The 21,884-nt window shown below is 46.9% G+C and overlaps 1 protein-coding gene across 1 annotated transcript in view; it reads left to right on the top strand.

The window, feature by feature from the left end:
* The window catches only part of LOC129380127 (uncharacterized), a 36,618-nt gene extending 20,342 nt beyond the window's left edge, over positions 1 to 16,276 (top strand). Inside the window, exons 4-6 of the mRNA XM_055076476.1 lie at positions 9,765 to 9,847; positions 11,685 to 11,768; positions 16,109 to 16,276. Of these exons, the coding sequence (XP_054932451.1) occupies positions 9,765 to 9,847; positions 11,685 to 11,768; positions 16,109 to 16,248 (307 nt within the window). The 3' untranslated portion in view covers positions 16,249 to 16,276. The remainder of the gene's footprint in view (positions 1 to 9,764; positions 9,848 to 11,684; positions 11,769 to 16,108) is intronic.
* The last annotated feature ends 5,608 nt before the right edge of the window (positions 16,277 to 21,884 follow it).

The raw sequence follows: 21,884 nt of genomic DNA, 5'->3' as shown, positions 1-21,884 counted from the left end.
TCCTTTCGATGAGTGCTTTATCCCACTCTTCGCCTACGGCGTTTGCACCCGTGGACTGCTCCACGCACTTCTTCAGCTCCACCGCTTGTTGCGTTCCGCTTGAACTTGCCTTTCAGTCGATTCTCCGGTTTGTAAATCAAATACGCAAACACAAAGTGGGTCCAACTTACAGGCCCTCCTACTACATCTACTACTTCATGCGAACATCGAAGTTTACATGCAACAAAAGTTCGCATTATTTTATTTATTTATTTTATTTTATTTACAGATACTGTCGGTCCACATCAGGACCAAGACAGGAGTAGCAACAATATATAAATATACAGCAAGCAGTGAACGGAACAATAGAATACAGTAATACAGCAATATATGCGCTATTGAAAATATTCGGACAAAGGTTCGGAAAACTGCTCGCGGGTCCCTGCGTTTACAATGTTTGCAGGGAGACGATTCCAGTCCCGTGCTGTCGAAAGAAAGAATGAGTATTTGTAGCAATGCTTGTGAAATCGATTTTCCTTAACGTGTCTGCTATGTTTATTTCGCACTATGCGGGTCTTAGATTCATTTATGTAGCGAGACTTATCAACAAGCAGAAGCTCATTATTGATTAAATAGAAAAGGCTAAGTCGTTTTTCCTTCCTCCTGACAGTAAGTAGGAGCAGGTTTGCTCTCGCGTAAAGTGGTGTTACGGCGTCTTGCCGGCGGTATCGGGAATAAGTAAACCGCAATGCACGTTTTTGAACTTGCTCCAATTTTGCCAGTGAATCTTTCAAATACGGATCCCACACCTCACATGCATATTCTATTAGGCGCACGAGCACTTTATAAGCAGTCAGTTTTGTGGCTGGAGATGCTAGCTTAAGGACACGTCGAATATAGCCTAATGTCTGGTTGGCTTTCCCTACTACTTTTTTAATGTGTGGTGTCCAACTAAGGTCAGAAGTTATTAAAATTCCGAGATATTTGTACTCGGTTACACGATGAAGTGGTTCACCTTGTAGAGTATGTGAACGACAGAGGTTCATGTTTGTGTGTGGTGGTCATACATACAGTCTTTGCTGGGTTAAGAGACATCTGCCACGTGTCGCAACATTGGTGCACTTTTCCTAAGAAGTTATTTAAAAGTATCTGTCACTAATAGATTTCACTTCTGTATATATGACACAGTCATCTGCGAATAACCTCGCTGTAACTGTGGCCGATTCTTCGATAAGATCGTTTATATATACCAGAAACAGCACAGGCCCAAGAACTGAACATTGAGGCACGCCTGATTCGACCTCACAGACCTCGGACCTATTTTCATCAATACTGACGAACTGTCGGCGATCAGTAAGAAAGTCCTCCACCCATTTGACTACACCTGTATCACCTAAAATAGCCTTTAGTTTAATTAACAGTTTTCTATGATTAACCTTATCAAATGCCTTTTTGAAGTCGAGAAAGATCAGATCTGTTTGTCCCTTGCCATCGATAACTTTGCTGAAATCGTGAACACTTTCTAGTAATTGCGTTACGGCTGACAAGCCCTCGCGAAACCCATGTTGATAGTTACTAAGAATATTGTTCTGTGACAAAAACAGCCGAATGTACTTAGAAACAATAAGTTCTAACACTTTAGAACAGCCAGACGTTAGTGCAATGGGCCTGTAATTGGCAGTAGACGTGGTGTCACCGTCTTTAAATACGTGTATAACTTTCCTAATTTTCCATTCTGCCGGAAGTGTGCCTGACCGTAGTGACTTCGTGAAGATAATGAAGAGGTACTTTGCAGTCCACTCAGCATACCTCTTTAAGAACAGATTTGGTATCTCATCAGGACCTGCCGATTTCTTTGTATTTAGGTTAAGCAGCAAGTTTAATATTCCTTCATACTGCTACGGGATAGTATTTCAAATGTCGAAGAGCCGAGCAGTAAGAAGACGGCGACGCCGATTGGGAGCTAGCGCGGGCTGTTGCCTCTTGGCCAACTGCGGCGTATTGCCTTGTAAATATACTTGTAAATAGCTTTTCGTCGGTGTCTTCCTACGTAACATATCTGGTGGAGGTGGACGTTAGCTGTACCTCGTCACGGAGCTTCGCAGTGGACGGTACGTCGAGCCTTCCGTCATGGCTCTCGGCGACGACAACTCGACTCCGCCGGCTCCGACACCTGCTGCCACTTCGACGACCTACATCACTCTCCCCTCTCCCCGTGATCCTGACGTATTCTCGGCAAAAGATGGGGAAGGCGTCGATGGCTAGATCAGCCTGTACGAACACGTCAGCCGCAATAACCGGTGGGACCCTACTATCATGCTCGCCAACGTAGTCTTTTACCTCGGTGGCACACCTCGAGTTTGGTATCGGACGCACGAAGATGAGCTGACCAGTTGGGATTCGCTTAAGCAAAAGCTTCGAGACTTGTTCGGCAACCCCTACGGTCACCAACTTGCCGCGCAGAAGGCGCTTTCCGGTCGTGTGCAGACGTCAACGGAGCCCTACGTCACGTACATTCAGGACGTCTTGGCTCTGTGCCGCAAAGTTGACGCACACATGACTGAGTCCGACAAGGTCTCCCACATCCTCAAAGGCATTGCCGATGACGCCTTCAACTTGCTCGTATTTAACAACGTGGCGACGGTGGATGCAGTTATAAAAGAGTGCCGCCGCCTGGAACTCGCCAAAAGCCGACGTATCGGCCAACAGTTTGCCCGTCTGCCCAACACCCCAGCGACATCTTCCTGTGCCGACGCTCCTCGTCCCAACAACACTGGCGGTGTTACGAGGATTGTGCGGCCTGAGATCGAGGCCGCCAATCCGGCTGCCTTCGACTCCAGCCCCTCCAATGCACCTGCTGTCACTGTTTCCCTGATCCAGGCAGTTGTCCGCCAGGAGTTCGCCAACATGGGTATTCAAACCATCTGCTCGGCCCATCGCCCTGATACCCACCCGGCTTCTTCGATTCCACCCCGTCCCGCACCTTCTTACCCAGCACGTTTCCGCAACCCCTCTGAATGGCGCACTGCAGACGACAAACCAATTTGCTTTCACTGCCATCGAATTGGGCACATTTCTCGGTACTGTCGCAGTCGCTGGAATTCCCTGAACCAGTCTACATATACTGGCAACTCTCGCCCCCCAGGTGGCCTTTCTCGTCCCTATGCTGCCCGCTCAGATAATGCCGCAACCGATTCTCCTGCGCCGAACCGCCCCTATTCTCGTTCGCCTTCGCCCCAACGACGACAATCTCGCTCCCCCCATCCCCGTCGCTCCTATTCGCCAACTCCCTTCGGACGCCGCTCCCAGCCGGAAAACTAGACGATGCAGCGCCTCAAGGTGACGCTGCATTGCTCCCTACGCCGCCAAATCCTGTCCTGACGTTGCCCACTCTTCTGAACCTTCATCTGAACACAGGAACGGTGTTCCTGTATCTGCTCTCACAGACACGGGGGCGCATTCGTCATTAATGAGCGCTGACCTTCGTAACCGGCTGAGGAAAATAATCACGCCCGCCACGACGCCTGTTGTCCGTGTCGCCGATGGCGGAACAGCCCCTGTAATTGGTACGTGTGCCGCCCGCGTCTCCTTCGCCGATCGCTCCACTACCGTGCTATTCAGAGTCATCGCTCACTGTCGCCACGACAGCATCCTCGGTTTAGACTTCATCTCCGCACGTTCTGCTCTCATCGATTGCTCCGCTAGTACTCTCCGCCTCGACCTGCCTGTTCTGGATCCCGCTGAACAACACCCTACTCGCCTCAGTTCCGTCGACTTTGTTCGCTTGCCACCTTCGGCACTGACTTACGTTGACTTCGTGTCATCCCCACCAGTCCCCGACGGTCACTACATCGCGGCTCTATGCAAGACGTCCTCCTTACACACGGGATCACAATACCTCATACAGTTTTATCTATTACGGCGAATTGCGTCTGCCTGCCGGTGGTCAATTTTGGCTTGACGACACAAGTGCTGCCACGCGGGATGTCTCTGGCCCAACTTTGCCCATTCGAGGATCACTCTGTAGCATCGATTTCAGTAGACAATTCAGTCGATCCTCCTCTACCATCGCAGTCGGCAACTTATACCATCGCCAACTTACAGAAAATGATTGCACCCGACATGCCGTCCGAGCACGCTCGTGCGCTCTACCGTGTTCTGATTTCCTACCAAGATATTTTTTACTTTTAACGATCGTCCTTTGGCCAAACAACGGCTGTTAAACATCGCATTAATACCGGCGATGCCACTCCTATTCATCGCCGCCCGTATCGAGTATCACCGGCTGAGCGTCAAGTTATTCACACCGAAGTTCGCAAAATGCTTGCCAAGAACATTATTGAACCGTCATGTAGTCCATGGGCGTCAACTGTTGTGCTGGTAAAAAAAAAAAGGATGGCTCATGGCGCTTTTGCGTGGATAATCGGCACCTTAACAGGGTTACACAAAAAGGACGTGTATCCCCTACCTCGGATTGATGACGCCCTTGACTGCCTCCACGGTGCTCGCTATTTCTCTTCTATTGACCTTCGCTCCGGCTATTGGCAGATTGCCGTGGACGATCTCGACCGTGAGAAGACTGCCTTTGTAACACCCGACGGTCTTTATCAATTCAAAGTGATGCCGTTCGGTCTATGTAACGCTCCTGCCACTTTTGAACGCATGATGGACTCCCTTCTTCACGGTTTCAAATGGTCCACGTGCCTGTGCTACTTGGACGACGTTATAGTATTCTCCCCAACATTCGCTACGCACCTCGAGCGTCTCTCTGCAGCCCTGGACGTCTTTTGGCGAGCCGGTCTGCAACTCAACGCATCGAAGTGCCAATTCGGCCGTCGCCAGATTACCGTCCTTGGACATCTCGTTGACGCGAACAGAGTGCAACCGGACCCAGGCAAGATCCATGCTGTTACGCACTTCCCTGTTCCGAAGTGTGTCAAGGATGTGCGCAGCTTCATCGGACTTTGTTCGTACTTCCGCCGTTTCGTGGAAAATTTCGCGGCCATAGCACGACCACTAACCGAGCTTTTGAAAAAAGACGCCCCTTTCCAGTGGGGCGATAACGAGGCCTCTGCATTCTCGCTTCTAATCGACCTTCTCATAACGCCTCCCGTTCTGGCCCATTTCGATCCTTCTGCGCCTACCGAAGTCCGTACTGATGCCAGCGGTCACGGAATTGGCGCAGTACTGGCACAACGCTAGCGTGGCCACGACCATGTTATCGCTTACGCCAGCAGGCTCCTCTCGCCCGCGAAGCGCAACTATTCCATCACTGAGCGTGAGTGTCTGGCCATAGTTTGGGCGGTTGCGAAGTTCCGCCCATGCTTATATGGCCGACCCTTTCCCGTTATCACAGACCATCACGCGCTTTGCTGGTTATGCTCATTGAAAGACCCTACAGGAAGACTTGGTCGCTGGGCCTTACGCCTCCAAGAATATTCGTTCTCTGTCACCTACAAATCTGGCCGACTACACAAGGACGCTGACTGCCTGTCTCGCTACCCGCTAGACGAGCCTGACGACGCGGACAGTAGTATCGCCGACGGCGTTTTCTCTGTGTCTGCCTTCGCTAACATCGCCGATGAGCAGTGCCGAGACCTATCGCTGCGAGTACTCATCGAGCGTCTACGCTCTACACCTACCGACGCATCCGTTCGCCGATATGTCCTGCAGGGCGGCATTCTGTACCGAAGGAACTTCCTCCCTGATGGCCCTGATCTTCTTCTTGTCGTGCCAAAACATCTACGACAGACTGTGCTCTTTGAGATGCATGACGCACCCACTGCAGGACATCTTGGGGTAACCCGCACGTACGACCGCGTCCGCCGCCGCTTCTATTGGCCTGGTCTCGCTCGCTCCGTCCGACGCTATGTTGCTGCCTGTGATCCCTGCCAGCGTCGGAAAACACCTCAGGTGCTACCTTCCGGTCATCTCCAGCCGATCACCATCCCTGTGGAACCGTTCTTTCGTGTTGGATTAGACCTCCTCGGTCCCTTTCCCACTTCATCCTCTGGGAACAAATGGGTAGCCGTCGCAACTGATTACGATACGCTATCACGCGGGCTATCCCTACCAGTTGCACCACTGACGTCGCGGACTTTCTCTTGCCTGACATTATCTTAGTGCATGGCGCTCCGCGACAGCTGCTTACTGAACGTGGTCGTAACTTCCTCTCGAAGGTTATCGCCGGCATTGTGCGTTCCTGCTCTATTCAACACAAGCTGACTACCTCACACCATCCTCAAAGCAATGGCCTGACAGAGCGGTTAAACCGTACTCTTACCGACATGCTGTCCAAGTACGTTTCGAAGGACCACCACGACTGGGACGTTGCCCTTCCTTACGTCACATTTGCTTATAATTCTTCCCGGCACGACACCGCCGGATTTTCTCCATTTTATCTACTCTACGGTCGCGAACCGACCTTGCCCCTTGACACGGTACTTCCCCCTGCTTCGACCTCAACAACCGAGTATGCGCGTGACGCCATCGCCCTCGCCGACTATGCACGCCAGCTTGCCCGTGCTCGACTGACGGACTCGCAAACCACGCAGCAGCGTCAGTACAACGCCCGCCACCGTGACGTACAGTTTTCGCCTGGTGCACTCGTGCTCCTGTGGTCGCCCTCTCGTCACGTCGGACTTTCAGAAAAGCTCCTTTCGCGATACACAGGACCCTACCGTGCGCTGCGCCAGGTGACGCCTGTGACGTACGAAATTTCTCCTGTACGCTCAACCTCGTCATCTACTCTGGCATCTAGTGATGTCGTGCACGTCAGTAGGCTCAAGACCTACTACACTGCTTCAGAGTCCGGCCTTTAGTCGCTCCTGGACGGCGCTTTTGCCGCCGGGGGTAGTGCTACGGGATAGTATTTCAAATGACGAAGAGCCCAGCAGTAAGAAGACGACGACGACGACGATTGGAAGCTAGCGCGGGCTGTTGCCTCTTGGCCAACTGCGGCGTATTGCCTTGTAAATATACTTGTAAATAGCTTTTCGTCGGTGTCTTCCTACGTAACAATACGTTACCCGCAGTTCCTCTGCAACAGGTAGCTGTTGGTGTACCTCAAATTTTCACTGCTTTCCGTCATCACTGGTGAACACACTAGCAAAAAAGTTATTGAAGGCGTCCGCTATATGACCTTTTTCCTCAATAAGTCCCTCTTCTGTGCTTATTTTAGTGACTACCTTCTTAGTTGACGCCAGGTGCCTCCAAAACTTTTGGGGTGATTCACGTAGAACAGTATCCATAGTGACACCATAGTACTTGTCCCTGGATCCCTTCATCATTAACTTTAGCTGTTTACTTAAGTTTGACATATCATCACGAACAGCGGAATCATGTGTACGCTTATAAAGTGTCCTACGCCTTGCCACATTTCTTTTCAGTTGTGTGATCTCTCTCGTAATCCATGGGCTGTGCATTCGTTTTGTTGTACATTTGAGAGGTATATAGCGGCATGTACATTTGTGAACCGTTCGCCTAAAGTTTAACCACAACTCACTGATATGCGCAGATTCATTTTCACTTAATTTTTCAAGCTTCTCAAAAGGGAAGGCTAGTTCATCTATTATTGCAGTATCATCAGCTTCATTAAACTGTCTGTAATGTGAAACAAGCCTACGGACCCTTGAAAAGGAGCTTATATTTAAGGACAATCTTACAATCGAGTGATCCGATCCCGGGCAAAATGTCAACTCTATAGTATCTCGATAGAATGTTATGACTTAAAAAAAAGAGGTCATGAACAGATTTGGTATTACCGCAGACCCTAGTAAAGTCACGTACTACTTGTGTAAGTCCATGTGAGAAGCACATAACTATAATTGCCGAGCCTGCGTCGCGGTCTCGCGTACCCGTTTCCATTTCGTCCCATTCAACGTCTGGAAGATTGAAATCCCCCGCTATGATAACGTTTTTGTTCTGAACGCGTAAGCCATGCAGTTTCTTATTCAGTGCATCAATACTAACGGCAGCACTTCCCGGAGCGCGATACACGCATCCCACAATCAAGTCAGGGCGTCCAAGAATTTTGCAACATATTGCTTCAATGTAGGACGGTTTGTAAAGGACCGTGTATTTAAGGCTGCATTCCAGAAAGATGGCAACGCCCCCATCCCTGCTACTGCGGTCATTTGAATCTCGGACACCCTCATGTAGCCACGTTTCTGTTACAAATACTATATCTGGGTGATGCTCAAGCAAAACGTGCTCCAGGTCTACAGCCTTATTAACAAGGCTACGGGCATTGACGTTCAGTAGCCGAAGCTTGCCCGGATGCGTATGTCAGTCATTTAAGGAAGCAGTGGTTCTTGCACCTGTATTAGACGGGCTGTCAGTCACCCTATAGCGTTGGTTTGAGGCTTCATCCCATGCGTACATCACTCCGTTTATCTTTATTTTATCATACACAAGTGCGACTTTCTCTTTTCTTTTCTTGTTTTCTAATGCGCTGTTGCAAAGGCATTGTTTTTTCCTTCTTACATCATACGAGAAGTCCTCATTGATGAAAATATTTGTGCCCCTGAGCTTATTGCGATTGCGTAGTACGTCATTTTTTTCTGTGAGGCTTCCCAGGCGCATAATGATGGGTCTTGGTTCGTTTGAAGAAGGTTTTCCAATTCGATGTATACGTTCGACACTTGTAACTGATAGATTCAGTTTCCCCTGCATAACTCCCACTACAACCTCCTGCTTCAAAGCTTGTTCCGTCTCATTCTGCGCATCTGGAATGCCTCTGATCACAATGTTATTACTTCTGCTGTGATTCTCTATTTGGTCAACCTTTTTTATCAGTTTCGCCACAGTGTACCGCAGAGTTAACAGTTCTGTTTCAGTCACTTCTACCCTTTTTACCAGTGTAGGAATCTGGGCCAAAGCCATTTCGGCACTAACAATTTTTTGTTTCATTTCCGTTATTTCTGCTTTGATTTCCCTTTGCCCTTCTATCAGCTGTAAGAGCAGTTCCTGCGTTTGAGGGCCAGGGTTTGTTTCCACGTCTCCACTACACGCTAGTAGCAATACAATGACCTCCCAACAGTCGGCAACAAGTACACTGACTGCCTGTGGGCTCGGCAGCACTACAAGACAAAGACGATCATCTCGAATAGAGTCAGAGTAACGTTTGGGACCAACCTGTGCAAACAGCAAGACAGGGTTTAACATTCTTGTCTCTCCGGTGCCGCCAAGCCCATTGACGGCACAGATAGCTTCCTGGCTAGAAGAAACCGCCCCAGGGTTGATGTCGATGATCCTAGTGCCTTCGCTGTCCACGCACCTTCGGCGACATTGCCCGTTCCGTAGTTCCAAAGATTTCGTGAAGCTTGCGCACGTCTAAACACGAAGCAGCTTGTTCCGACGGAGTAAAGGCGTTATCGGCCTGTCCTGTAGCCGAACGAAGCAGCAGCAGCACCTGTGCAAACAGCAAACAATCATTCGACAAAGTTGCATGTTTCTACCGATTGCTGGAACGCCGCTTAGCAAGTTCTAGGTGTTTCGAATTCTTTCTACGTCACCGGGTATCGGTCTTCGCTTTTCAGAGGTAACGAGGGGACCTTTTCTAGAGCACGTGTGATTCACAAGCACGTGGAGAAGTGCCTCTTTTTAAGCTGAAGTCCCCCTGCAGTTTCGTAAAGCAGCGCGCCTTATCCCAAACTGCACTGCGTCAGTAGTACCCGACCGTCTCGTATGATTGGTTACTGATGTGGGTAGTGCGATAAAGAATTGTTTTCCTGCGAAACATTTGTTTCTTTGAAACACACGGTCACACGCACTTTTCTTTTCAGCATAAAGAAGCCTGTATACTTATACCCTGAAGCAACCCCAGGATATGAGGTGCCAAATGCAATGACGGTCTCTCCCTACAAAGGTAATGACACAATGATAAAGAATATTTCGTGATTCGCTGCACGAAAACCAAAGAAATTCTCTCCTAAGGTATTGAGTATACCATCTCTCCTAAGAGGTTATATACAGGCCGCTTCAGTGGCGACTGTCCCCCATTGTTCGAACCATGTAATTTGAGCTAACAAAATTTCTTCTGGCCAAACTTGAGATTGATGGTGGATGCTTGTATTTGCGTGGTTATCTCCAGAAAAGTTGTTCATTTTGTTGAACATCTGAAAAATTATCTTTCCGTACATTTCTATGGTCCATGCTCCAATTTTGAAATTCAATACCGAAAGTGGTCAAGCTATTTCCAGATTAAGGAATCGTAAGACGTGTCATCTTCTATGTCACCCTCCCGAAGCATGCGACGAAGTGCACTGGTGTTTCAGACAGCACCCCCATTGGGCACAAATCTTTAAATCCCTCCAGTATATTTATACCAAAGTAGACTTTACTTCTAAATTATATTTCTCCTTCTCTTAACACTTCGGAAAAACAAACGCAAGATCCTTTTTCTCCCAGCAAGATTCCAAGAAGCCCAATTCTCACCTACGTAATTATTTCTGCGCCTCCACGCAAGTTCTCCAGTATGTTTCTCTTGAAATGAGGTTTGATCTACAATCGTATTCTTTCCAGATTTCCCTGGGGGTTCTGAAGTAACGAACTGTTGAACCGAAACCCAGTACCTTCGTGAGCCTGCTAACTACGAAAACTTCTAAAATGGCCCATTCCTGTCCTTTGTGAGGCTTAACATACATTGTAATCACATTAGGTGGGCTTGAGCTTTCCCTTCAGCAAATTTTCGTGGTCACTAGAAAAGGACATTCTCCACCTCATCGACTCGCACTACCGATTTCGCTGTAAAAAAAACTGAGAATGCGCACAGCAGTGCTGAAAATGTTATCCATAAATCGTTACGTCAGGATGTAACGAATATACAACTTCATTACATTGCGCTGGAACTATATTAATGTGTGTGTGTGTGTGTGTGTGTGTGTGTGTGCGTGCGTGCGTGCGTGTGTGCGTATGTGTGTGTGTGTGTGTGTGTGTGCGTGTGCGTACGTGCGTGTGTGTGTGTGTGTGTGTGTGTGTGTGTGTGTGTGTGTGTGTGTGTGTGTGTGTGTGTGTGTGTGTGTGCGTGTGTGTGTGTGTGTGTGTGTGTGTGTGTGTGTGTGTGTGTGTGTGTGTGTGTGTGTGTGTGTGTGTGTGTGTCATTCTTAAAAAAGCATTTCATTTGTCCCGACAGGTGAATTGAATGAAACCTGCCCAGGAAATTTCTTTCGAAATTTGTTTTTCCTTAACGGCACGTCCATACAGAATAAGAAGCAATAAACTTACAAACAACGTTCCTTTAAACTGATATTTTTTGTCAGTGCTACGTACGTGTCATCTGTTTTCGATGCGATTCTTCCCAAGAGAGCTTTATTGGCATCTATAGCTAAGGTACTACAAAGATAGTTGGACCAATAGCCTAATTAGCTGCTTCCTGGTCCAATACGCAATGCATGTCCAGTCAGCACAAGAGCTACAAGATAACTCTTGCACATCACAATAGAATAACACATCGCATTATTCAAATTTTCTCATTGTGCAGTATAAGCTTTGAAGATAATCTACCAAGATGTCTTTATTGTGAACTTGTAACTAGCAAAAGCCTAGTGTTTGTAGTGATACTGGTATGTAATATATACTTGAGTACAACTACTTATATGACAGATTTGAAGAAGGAATCAAGGGATAGTGAATATTATTTTCACAGAGGGATGACGCTTACACCATCAACCATCAATATTTATTTGTTTGTTTTCCCCTCACAGGCAAGCTTGTGTCCATCTACTATCCATTCGTGGTCTCAGAATATGACAACTGTGATATACTCCGTTCTCCAAGGCACGACAATGGTGAGAGATTTCGGCAGCTGGACTTGTTACGTCAGTAGAAAACTTGAGGCCAACAGTGTGAAAAAATAGGCTTTTTACATTTAAGTTGCATTCATTTTTCGCCTCATGCAGATCATGCGCCACAGATTTAAACGCGCAATTTGCACACCATAGTCGGTGACAACTTCCATATTAAAAGGTTCAATCCACAAAAATACTGTGCAGCTGCGGTTCACCTCTGAAAGACAGGCTAGCCAGCTGGAATCCACTCACAACCTAATGACTTTGCTGATTGCAGCCGTAAGTGTGCGTGTCGGCCGTGCCGTGAAATGTTAGATGCCATGTTTTGTAACTTCTGCAGGTGGGATTTTTGTTTTGTTTTGTGGGATGTACTACATGTGTATTTTTTCAGTGCCTGCTCCTAGCCATTTTTCCCCTATTATCTTGTACCTGGCTTCTTGTTTTTTTCTGTCTTCAGCAGTTTATATTCTGTGTTGTATATTGTTAAGTTTTCTTTGATGAATCCCCCCCTATGTAACGCCCGCATTGGGCCTTTTGAAATAAATAAAATAACGTAAACGTTAGGCTCATTGGAAAATAAAGCTAGTTGTTTCCGGCTAAAATGTTATCTTTTGCTGAGCACTCATACGAGAATCTCTCGCACACTTTGACTAGAGGTTTAGGTTTCATCCTGAAGCAGTGACACAAAGACCGTTGTTTCCGGAAGCAGTTGTTTGAAACATCCGAGACCACTTGACGTCAGATAAGTAGGCGAACCTAATTCGCTGGCGCATCTTTGCCTGTACAATGTAATATTTTTTTTTAATATGGAATTGGCAAAGCCAGTGTCAATCAGACACCACTTACTATTTCGTTTCCTCATCTCTTTTGTTTATATCAAGTACGATGTACTGCATGTGCGATACCTTATGCTGTAATTTGTGATCATACCACAGTTGTAGGCATGCCTATGGGTGAATACATTTTCTAGTGATCTGTGTTTGAGTTGGAAAGCGTACACATGCCCTTTTAATTATTAGGTTGCCACCGACTGCAACAAGTACAACACGTTTTGTCTGAGTAGAGCTACTACACAAGCCTTTCATTATTTGAGACAGAAAGATTACACAGTACCATGATGTGTTTATCCAGCCCTGCTTTAGTCTGTCGTGGCGTAATCACCCAGTGCAATAAAGAAGCAAGTGGAAAATAATGCTCGCAGCCAGATAAATAAACCTGCCGCAACACAGGCTTGCGTTTTCACTAAAACACTATTGGGGCGAGCTCCACTACTGGAAAAGCTGGCGCCGCCGTCGGCGTGACGTGGTTTGAGAGATCACGTGGACACAGCGGCCCCGTCGATTGCTTCAGAATCGCTGGAGCTAGCTGAAAACGAAAGTTTAAGGTCCCGCCTGCGCTACGGTTCTCATTAAGGCATGAATCGGTTCTGATTCCGGATTCGAATGTGTGCTTGACAAAGCTTAAAAGCCCTATAATATGTAGTCGCTGCCTCTGAAGGCGTTCAGCATGATAGGCTACTGCTCGGTGCCGCAGTGCCGGACGTACACAACGGATCCCGGTGCCAACCTTCACGCGTACCTACAGGACAAGAAGCTGCATGAAGCTTGAATCATGAAGCTTGGAATCGGCAAGCAACTCGGGTGTGCAGCAAGCCTTTCCGCGAGGCAGATTTCTGATACGGCGTCGGGGCTGCAATGTTCGTTGAGTAGCAGAATGCGCGTACTGAGACGCTCGCCCGCGCGCGCTACCAGGCTATTGTGAGGAAGCTTTGGTCTATGAGCTTGTTGATGCTAGCTAGTGGTAAGTTCACTGGAATTGAAAGGGCACGGTAAAAGGCAAATTAAAAAAGGCCTGGGATATGCTCATGCTTGTGCAGCACCAAACAATGTAATTTACTGGATTAAGTAAAAGAAACAGCGGGTAATTGCCCGGAGAGAAGTCCGATAAACATGCAGTGCGACGCAACTTGAGAAATCTTGATATTGAAACGTCTAAGACTTTAGAAAAACAAGATTGAATCGTCACGACGGAATGTCACAAGTCGCCGTCGTAGGCGACGAAGTCGCTAGTTATAACGAAATTATTTTGGACACATCTGATAGTGTCCGCACAACAATGGTTGCTTGTGCCCTGTCATATTCTCATATGCTGCGACTTAAAACTCACGGCACGGTGCGAAAACGCGCTCACAGGGAAACCGAAACAATGTGCAAGCACATGCATGCTGACCCGTAATCGGTCTCCACGAGCACGCGCGATCGCTGCATTCAAGCTTCATGCTATGATGCTCCATTTTGCTATACAGGTAGCCTACTATAAGAACATATTTCACAGAGTGAGCTCTCAGTGACTGCCGACGTTTCGTGCATGAAGCCGGTTCGGGTAACTCCATCGCGGCGACCGCGTGCAGTGGGCGTTCACATGCACGTGTTCGGTAAAGAGATAATGTCTGCAAATATTCTGCGCTTTCTGTTCGCCCCAGATTATTATTTTGACAGTAAAAACTACTTCCGTTTCGACATACGCACAGAAATGTCCAGGAGGGCTCCCGCGCGGTGTTCTTATCGAGCGCCGACGGGCAAACCTATGAGGAGCGCACCGCGTTATCCCTCATAGTACGCAAGCGAGGCGCTTCCGACAGATGGCGACTCCGTAAGTCCTCGCCCCTGATATGGCAATAAAAAACTACTCAGCGTAGTGGTTGTTTGAGGACTGCACAAGACATGGTAGTTTCTAGGGAAGGCTTCAAGATGTGTACTGTTCTTAAGAAGCCGTTGTATAATGTATGTTTCACGGCTTGTACTTGTTTACTTATTCTTTACTTATTATTTTACAGTACCTCAGGTAGCCTCAATGTTTATATAGTACATGAACGGCGGCGTTGAACTTAACGCGGCAAGTCATGAAGGATGAAAATTTTAGGGCAGTCTTTTCCAGTCGATGGCTGTTTTCATTGGAGATAATTGAAGATTTGCGGGGCTGCCGGCCATCTCGAACATCAAATTGTTTCTGTATGGTTGAAGCATAGAGAGACGCCCACGTTCCCTGTGTACTGGCAGCTGTGTGACAGATGGCGCCATGTCGCTGGTAAACTCGACTGCACATATACTCTGTCATCGTGCTAAACATGCTCGCCGGCCAATACTTTGAAGTTCCTCTTTCTCGTCCATGTAAATAGTGTGATCCTAAAAAGTATAAATGAACTGCACTATTTAGAATGGACAAAGAGATCAGCAAATTTCCATGAAGAGAGGTTGTCAAATGAAGGGCGAGTACTTACCTTCATTAGGTAGGGCAGGTTTAAAACAACAATTTCATCACTCTGCTTCCGATAAGTTGGGTCCTCGCTTCGGGACTGACTCGAAGTTTCAAGGCCATCTGGAACGAACTTTCACTCTGGTTAAATAGGTAGTAAAAGTGATACACACCACTGAAACTATGATAGCCAAGCTGGAGGACTGGTAATTGTGTAATGTTCTTAGCAGCAGCCTTTCAACAAAACTTAAGCAAACAATGCGTGCATCTGGTGGTTACCGGACATGACGTAACTACCAGCCCGTGGCACCCGATACTTTTCAGCGCGCCGCGGAGTCATGCTTCTCAGGGTCATGCGTCACCTCACGCGAGCGGCAATGGCAACGTTTCGTTTTCTTCCTTCAATTTCGACGTCAAGAATGTCTACCTTTCAAATTATAACTCGATGCGTTCAATCGTATTTAAAAGATAAAATTTCGCACACAGGGTGCTTTATATGTACACAGTCAGAACTGAAGCTACTTAGACGGGGCAAAATTTGTTGCAGTTGGCGTTTGATGACACTCAGAAGTTGCACTCGTGTCCACGTACGTAAAGTTCAGGAGCAATGCAGAATGATTTATGGTATGCCAATAGAGGCTCCACGTCTCGCTCTGCAGCTTTAAGTGAAAAAATAGAGTTTTAGGGAATTCGCTGCATTCCAGAAATATCAATGTGGGAACTAGAGTGCGGGAAATTTTTTTGCAGAAGAAATGCACCACGACCTGTGCACCTAATTTTCAGTTTCTCTTTTCTACACGATTAACTTAAATTCATAACTACCGCACAGCCAATACTTAAGGTAAGCTAAAAAAAAATATGTGTGCGCGTTCAGGTGCCTTTGATTCTATTCTCCTTTAATGCACCAGCGTATTCGCAACTTCGTTGCTCTCTGTACTTCTTGATCGTGAGTTTTGTTTTCCCCACATGCATGCAGTATCCGATGATCACGCAGTATGGCGATGCAGTTGTGATGTATTAATGCTGATTTTGTTCTGCGGGTCCTGCAATGCGGCATGATTATACGCTACTTGTCTCCAATGCAGGCTGCGAGCTCTGGGTCACCCGGCAGGGGGTGCAGAACGTCAGCAGCGCCTGCCTTTTCATCTACGATCTCTTATGCGGACCTAACAAGTTTCAAAAGTACGACGAGGAATTCTGCAGAGATAAAATTCAGATTAGGTAATAAAGGCGTAATGTCTCACTCTTTTGAATCATGCGTGCCTCATTTGTTTGTCTTTGCGCCAGCGAATCCGCCCTTCTTTGCGATCACGGCTCTTTCAAATACAGAAACACACTGGCTTCATTTCACGCCGTTCTCCACCACTGGAGTCTCTACCCAACAGCGCACTTTGACAGAGACTTTAGGCAATGTCAGTGTGCGTGCCACTCAACGCCACTTCCGCTCATGCCGGCGGATGCGGAAACAACCTTTCAACTGCAGTCACTGCACGCATGCGGTTGAAGCAGTGTGCCTCCGACTTCTGTTGGCATGTTGTTTACGTATCGAGGCGTCCCTACCACGGTTTGGGAGTGGAGATCTCCATTCTATTCCCCTTCCATTGCGGAGAGTTGAGATTCCCGCAATTCCACGCCTTTTAACTCCTCGGAATGGCGAGACTTTGACCATTCCGCCTGCTGAAGTGGCTGAGCCGGTTCACGCCATTCCTCCAATTCAAGCGAATGAAACGCTCTCTCTGCCATTGCGCACTACTCGAGCACCCGTGTTTGCCTAGTAGCTGAAAACATATTTTCGATGTCTTCACAACGTTGGAAATAGTGTCACGTACTAATTTTTCGTACAAGATCATACGCGTTTTGTTGCATGTTATCTTGGCATTGAGTTGTTGGCTGTAATTTCTAGAATGTCTTCTTTTTTTAACAGTAGATACATGAGTCAGCCACGCCGGTTCAACTAACGAATAATTGGCTTGATTGCAAAATATATTCAGTTTTTGCAATCATGATACAAGTATCTCCAAAACATGTCAGTTTCGGAAGAATGGCCTGCATGGCAGGCAGAAATCTCACGTGGTTCTTTTTATAAGATTTTCCCACATGGAGCAGAGCGAATAAATAAGCCAAAGCCTGTCATTATTTAGGTTTTTTCAAAATGGTAATGAAAATATAAACGCGCCATAGTAATCGAACCTGCTTATGAAAACTTGCTTCGCCATGTTTAATTAAGCGCGGTTTTCACAGAAAAACTTCACGCTTATTTCGGACGGCATGGTACGTCGATTTTGCAACTACTAGCCTACAGCTACCCGCTCGAGACCTATGAAGTTGGCTTCACTTTAACTCCTCACGTTTTTAGACCCAATTATTACAACGGCTGCCATTCTGACTGACTCCCTTTCAGTATGCTCTTGCCTTACCGGTACTAATGAGTCACCCATGCTAAAACTATTCCGCTTACTAGTTCCAGCCCATGTGCGATGTGTTCATTTGATTTGGGTGCCAGGGCATAAAGGTTTGTTTTTTAATGAAACTGCTGATTCACTGGCAAATGCATCACTATCCGGCCCTGTTCTTCCTATCCTACCAGTGACAGCACAGATCACGGCGGCAAGATTTCGGATGCGATCAATAAGATTAGCCTTATCAAACCCACATTTGACTGCTTCTCCAGAGTATAAGCACCTGGCATTTCCCTGGCATAGCGAATCCTGTGACACAAAGATGCTTGAGGTCTGCCTCACCAAATTACGCTGCCGCATACCTTCGCTGAATTTCTACTTACACAGGTCGGGTTTGGTTCCCTCCCCCCTCTGTTCTTTTTGTAATGAGGAAGAGACGATACACCACTTTCTTCTATCTTGTCGCCGCTTTACTGCGGCTCGAAAAAGATGGTTGGAAATACCTTTTCGAAGAATTGGCCTGGACTTGACAGAACCTGCAATTCTTTCGTTCGGAGCGTCCACTTTGGGATTCAGCCACACGGATGCATGCTTCGCTGTCCGAACATTCCTTATGGAATCTAAACGAATGCCCTGCTAAATTCCTTTATTTTTGTTTTTACTTTTAAGTTCATTATTACCCATTCAATATTACTTTCCTGATTTTATTTAACAGGTAATTCTGCGCTGTTCAATGCTATTTTAATAGCTATTAGGAAATTTATGCTCCATAATAATTTCGAATAATCCACCCATCTCTTGGCCAATCCCCCATCGTGGGTAGGAGCCACACGCATCACAGGCCACAACAACAACAACAACGTTTTTGATGGTTCACGCCAACATCGCAGGCTATAATACAAGCAGGCTTTGCCTTCTAATTAAAATCCGCCGTCTCCAAAAATCAGTCATTCTTCCGTAATTATTCTCTTTGTCAAATAAAGCGACGCGTCAAGTAATCTTACACAGTTTTCTACGTCATACATGCACCCAGCTTATTACGTCACTTTGATGACTAACGCGAAATCAAGGCGCATTGATATGATTCGCAACACGGTCTTTTTTGTTTCAATGTTGCCGGTATATTGACAGCCACGATTCTCCCAACGTGCCTATTCGTCACCTGGTATTGCACGCTCTCGATGCTACACAATGTGTGAAAAACATCGCGTGCGTTCCAAATCACCGTGGACTCACGAATGGTGCAACCGTTTGTTTTTGTCCTCCATCTTCCTGACTTACGTTAAGCAAGCTCTTCCTATGATCGATAAATTCTACACAACTAAATGCTGCTGTAGCTGAAGAGTTCCTGAAACGGTTAGAACAAAAAAATGTAGGCGTGTACGTACAGCTACAGTAAACCATTCACGGTTCAGAATGACACGACACAAAATACGCGGACAAGAAGTCACGGGACGAGTGACACGGATGCACTCGTTTCGTTACTTCATATTCGTGTATTTTCTGTCGTGTCATGTTTAACCTTGAGCTATGTACCAACGAGCACACCAGAAATCTTTAATAAAGCGTTCACATTCGCGCCACAAGTGAAGCGTCTCATACTGAGAGAGCTATGGACGATTACAAGATGCCCTCTTCCCTAGCCATGCGTTTCCTCCTCACTTCGTTCGCCGAGCAGTCGGGACAAAGCTCCGCCTTCGCTGGGTCTATTTCATGGTATGACGTCGTGACTGCTGCTTCCGGTGTCTTGGAGCCAACGCGCGAAGCCTCTGTAACTTTTCCGCTAGCCGCTCGCCGTGGATCCCAAGCTAGAGCTATCCAAGCTGCATACGCTGCGAGCATTCTGTCACACCTCCGAGCGTGCCCGGTTTCTGGCAAACGCAGAGGAGCTTGGCTTTTTCACGGATGGGCGGAGGCATTAACGTGAGTGGCCTGCACGGTGCAGCCACCTGGCGGCGCCGAGCTCAACCAGCAAAACAGAGAGCTTATATTGCTATAAGCAAATGTAAAACATTTTAAACATTTAAAAAGACAACCAGTTTGCGATTACGCTGCTGCCGAGAATTTTCACTAGCAGCAAAATATACTAATATATTAGCCCTGTGTTTGTGCGGTTGAGCTCTGCGCCATCATGTGGCTGCAACCTGCAAGCCGCTCAAGTTTGCGTTTCCACCCATCCTGCAAAACGCCGAGTCCGCCTACATATAGCGCAATACCGGACACGCCTATAACTCTCTTTTGTGGTAGTAATCCTCCGGTGCCAAATCACAGCCGCAAATGCGTAGATCATTGCGCCGATCGAATACCGACAGCCCCATGCGCTGCAGCCACTCCGCTCGCCTGTTGCCATGAAGATAAACATCATTTCACAGCTTGTGATGTCACCAATCACTAGATTTGCAGCCCACAACGCAGCAAGGTCGATTTATGGTCCTCGCGAAAAGAAAAAATGACATCTACACTGACCATGCAGATCACGCCAACACAAAGCATGTCGTAACACATGCAGACGACGCGTGCAGTTTGCCAGAAGTGCTTCAATCTACTGATGAATTGCCGTTGTGTATTCTCTTTCTCTTTTACAGAAACAAGTTAACCAACATTCCAACAATGAAGAACTACGTTTGTTCACATTAACGTTGGGAAAGGTTGTGGATGACGCAACAAGGGCAGCCAGTCGGATAGCTCGCCCGACCGACTTCATGCGCGTCCGCTAGGTAGATGGTGACGCGCTGCATAAAACGAAAGGGACCGGTCCCGCTGCTATCGGAAGCGATGCACATTTTTAAAACCTTATCAATTACACGCTTTCCGCGGGGTGACTGAATGTGTCCCTTAATGATCACAAGGACCTACTATATATACAATGACTCAATACGTTTGTACAATATCGTCAAAATCGTTTCAGGGTAAAGTTAAATACATTTTAGCACTGTAACGCACAAATGCTTTAGGCTCTTCGGAAGTGTAGAATACACTGTGTCGTTTATAATTGCTTAATTACCACGGCTGAGGTAGTCACATACTTGAAGTTACTGGAAGATACCGTATTGAGTAAGAATTCAGAAATGTAATAATTTGGCCTAGACTACCTTACTCTAATTCGCAAATTTGCTGGCTTTGAAGTGCTCCTTCAAATCAATATTTGTTGCTCCAGAACTATCTACCCATTCCAGTCCTATTCCATTCCAAAATCCTGGGCTCTCATTCCCTTTCCATTCCTTCTGCCTGACTGGTGCCATCGTTCCATTGCTATTAAATTCCAGGTGTTTAAAAATATGCACTGATTCCGGAATTATTCCCACTTCGGAGTTCCCACTCCACAAATCTGGTCCCTACTACGCCTACTTAGAGTCGACATCGTGATACGATGTTAAGCAAAAGGACGTTTATTGTAAAACATTTGCAATTGCGCTAAAGTTAGCGGAAGGAAATTCTATCTGCACTATTCCTCTACGCTGAGTATAAATGACCGCGTACAAATGACGCTGAACTTACGGCGCGGGGAGGGTAATCGCGGCCGCTATGTTCAATAAGCCATCGAGTTCGCGTCCACGCTCTCTATATCTCTATATGTTTATTATTGGATGAGACCCAATCAACAATACTTGCGTAAATATTTTCCTGTAAGGTCACACAGAATGAACAATAGTGAATATTTTTCCTTTAATACGTTAAAGACGACCTTGAAGTTCGGAACTATATTCAGTAGCAACTCTCACACCTGAGCTTCGTTTTCGTATTTATCTTTGAGTGCGGTACCAGAGATAGATATCGCCAGGTAAAGTAATTAATATATGGGCATCAGTGATTGTGTCCGAGAACCATGTCGCGTGTGGGAACGCTCGCACAAAGAGAAGTGTTACCATAAAAAAAATGCTACCGATGTAACGCACTTGCTGGAAACCACAATGAGCGAAACAGTGTTTGAATTGCTTCAGTTGAGTTATCCGCAAAGAGACAGACAATACGAGCAAGTCCGTTTTATTTGCAACATCTGCGATTGCTTACATCTTACGCTTGAATGCGAGCACAGATTCACAAGGCTTCGTGGTACGCGACGGGTTTGCAGCGATCACTTGCAGTCTAGTGCCGCATTTTGCGAATGTTGAGGTAGTGGTCGTGTGCACGGGTGCATGTAAAGAGAAGTGTGATGCATAGCGATGCGTGTCTCAAGCTTCAACACCTGCGGCGAACACGTAGTAATTAATGGGCTAACCGCGCGACCCCACGGACTTCCCGACTGAGCCTATCCGGCGAAATGTGATCTCTGGCTTCCTTTTGTCTTGTAAAGGTTCCTGCTTTCCCTCTACGCAGTCTATGTAGGAAAAGTACCTGCTACGTCTATTGCGCGAGACATCCGCGCCAAACCACGTGAAAAAAAGCAGTAACACTATAGTTACGCATGCTGCACCTAAGCGGCTGTACTATGATAGCGTCTGATATTATATGAATTATGCAT

This window comes from Dermacentor andersoni, chromosome 2 (assembly GCF_023375885.2).
Source record: "Dermacentor andersoni chromosome 2, qqDerAnde1_hic_scaffold, whole genome shotgun sequence".
In the NCBI taxonomy this organism is placed as follows: Eukaryota; Metazoa; Arthropoda; class Arachnida; order Ixodida; family Ixodidae; genus Dermacentor; species Dermacentor andersoni.
The sequence above is the reverse complement of the archived record's forward strand: the minus strand, read 5'-3'. Positions and strand labels throughout refer to the sequence as shown.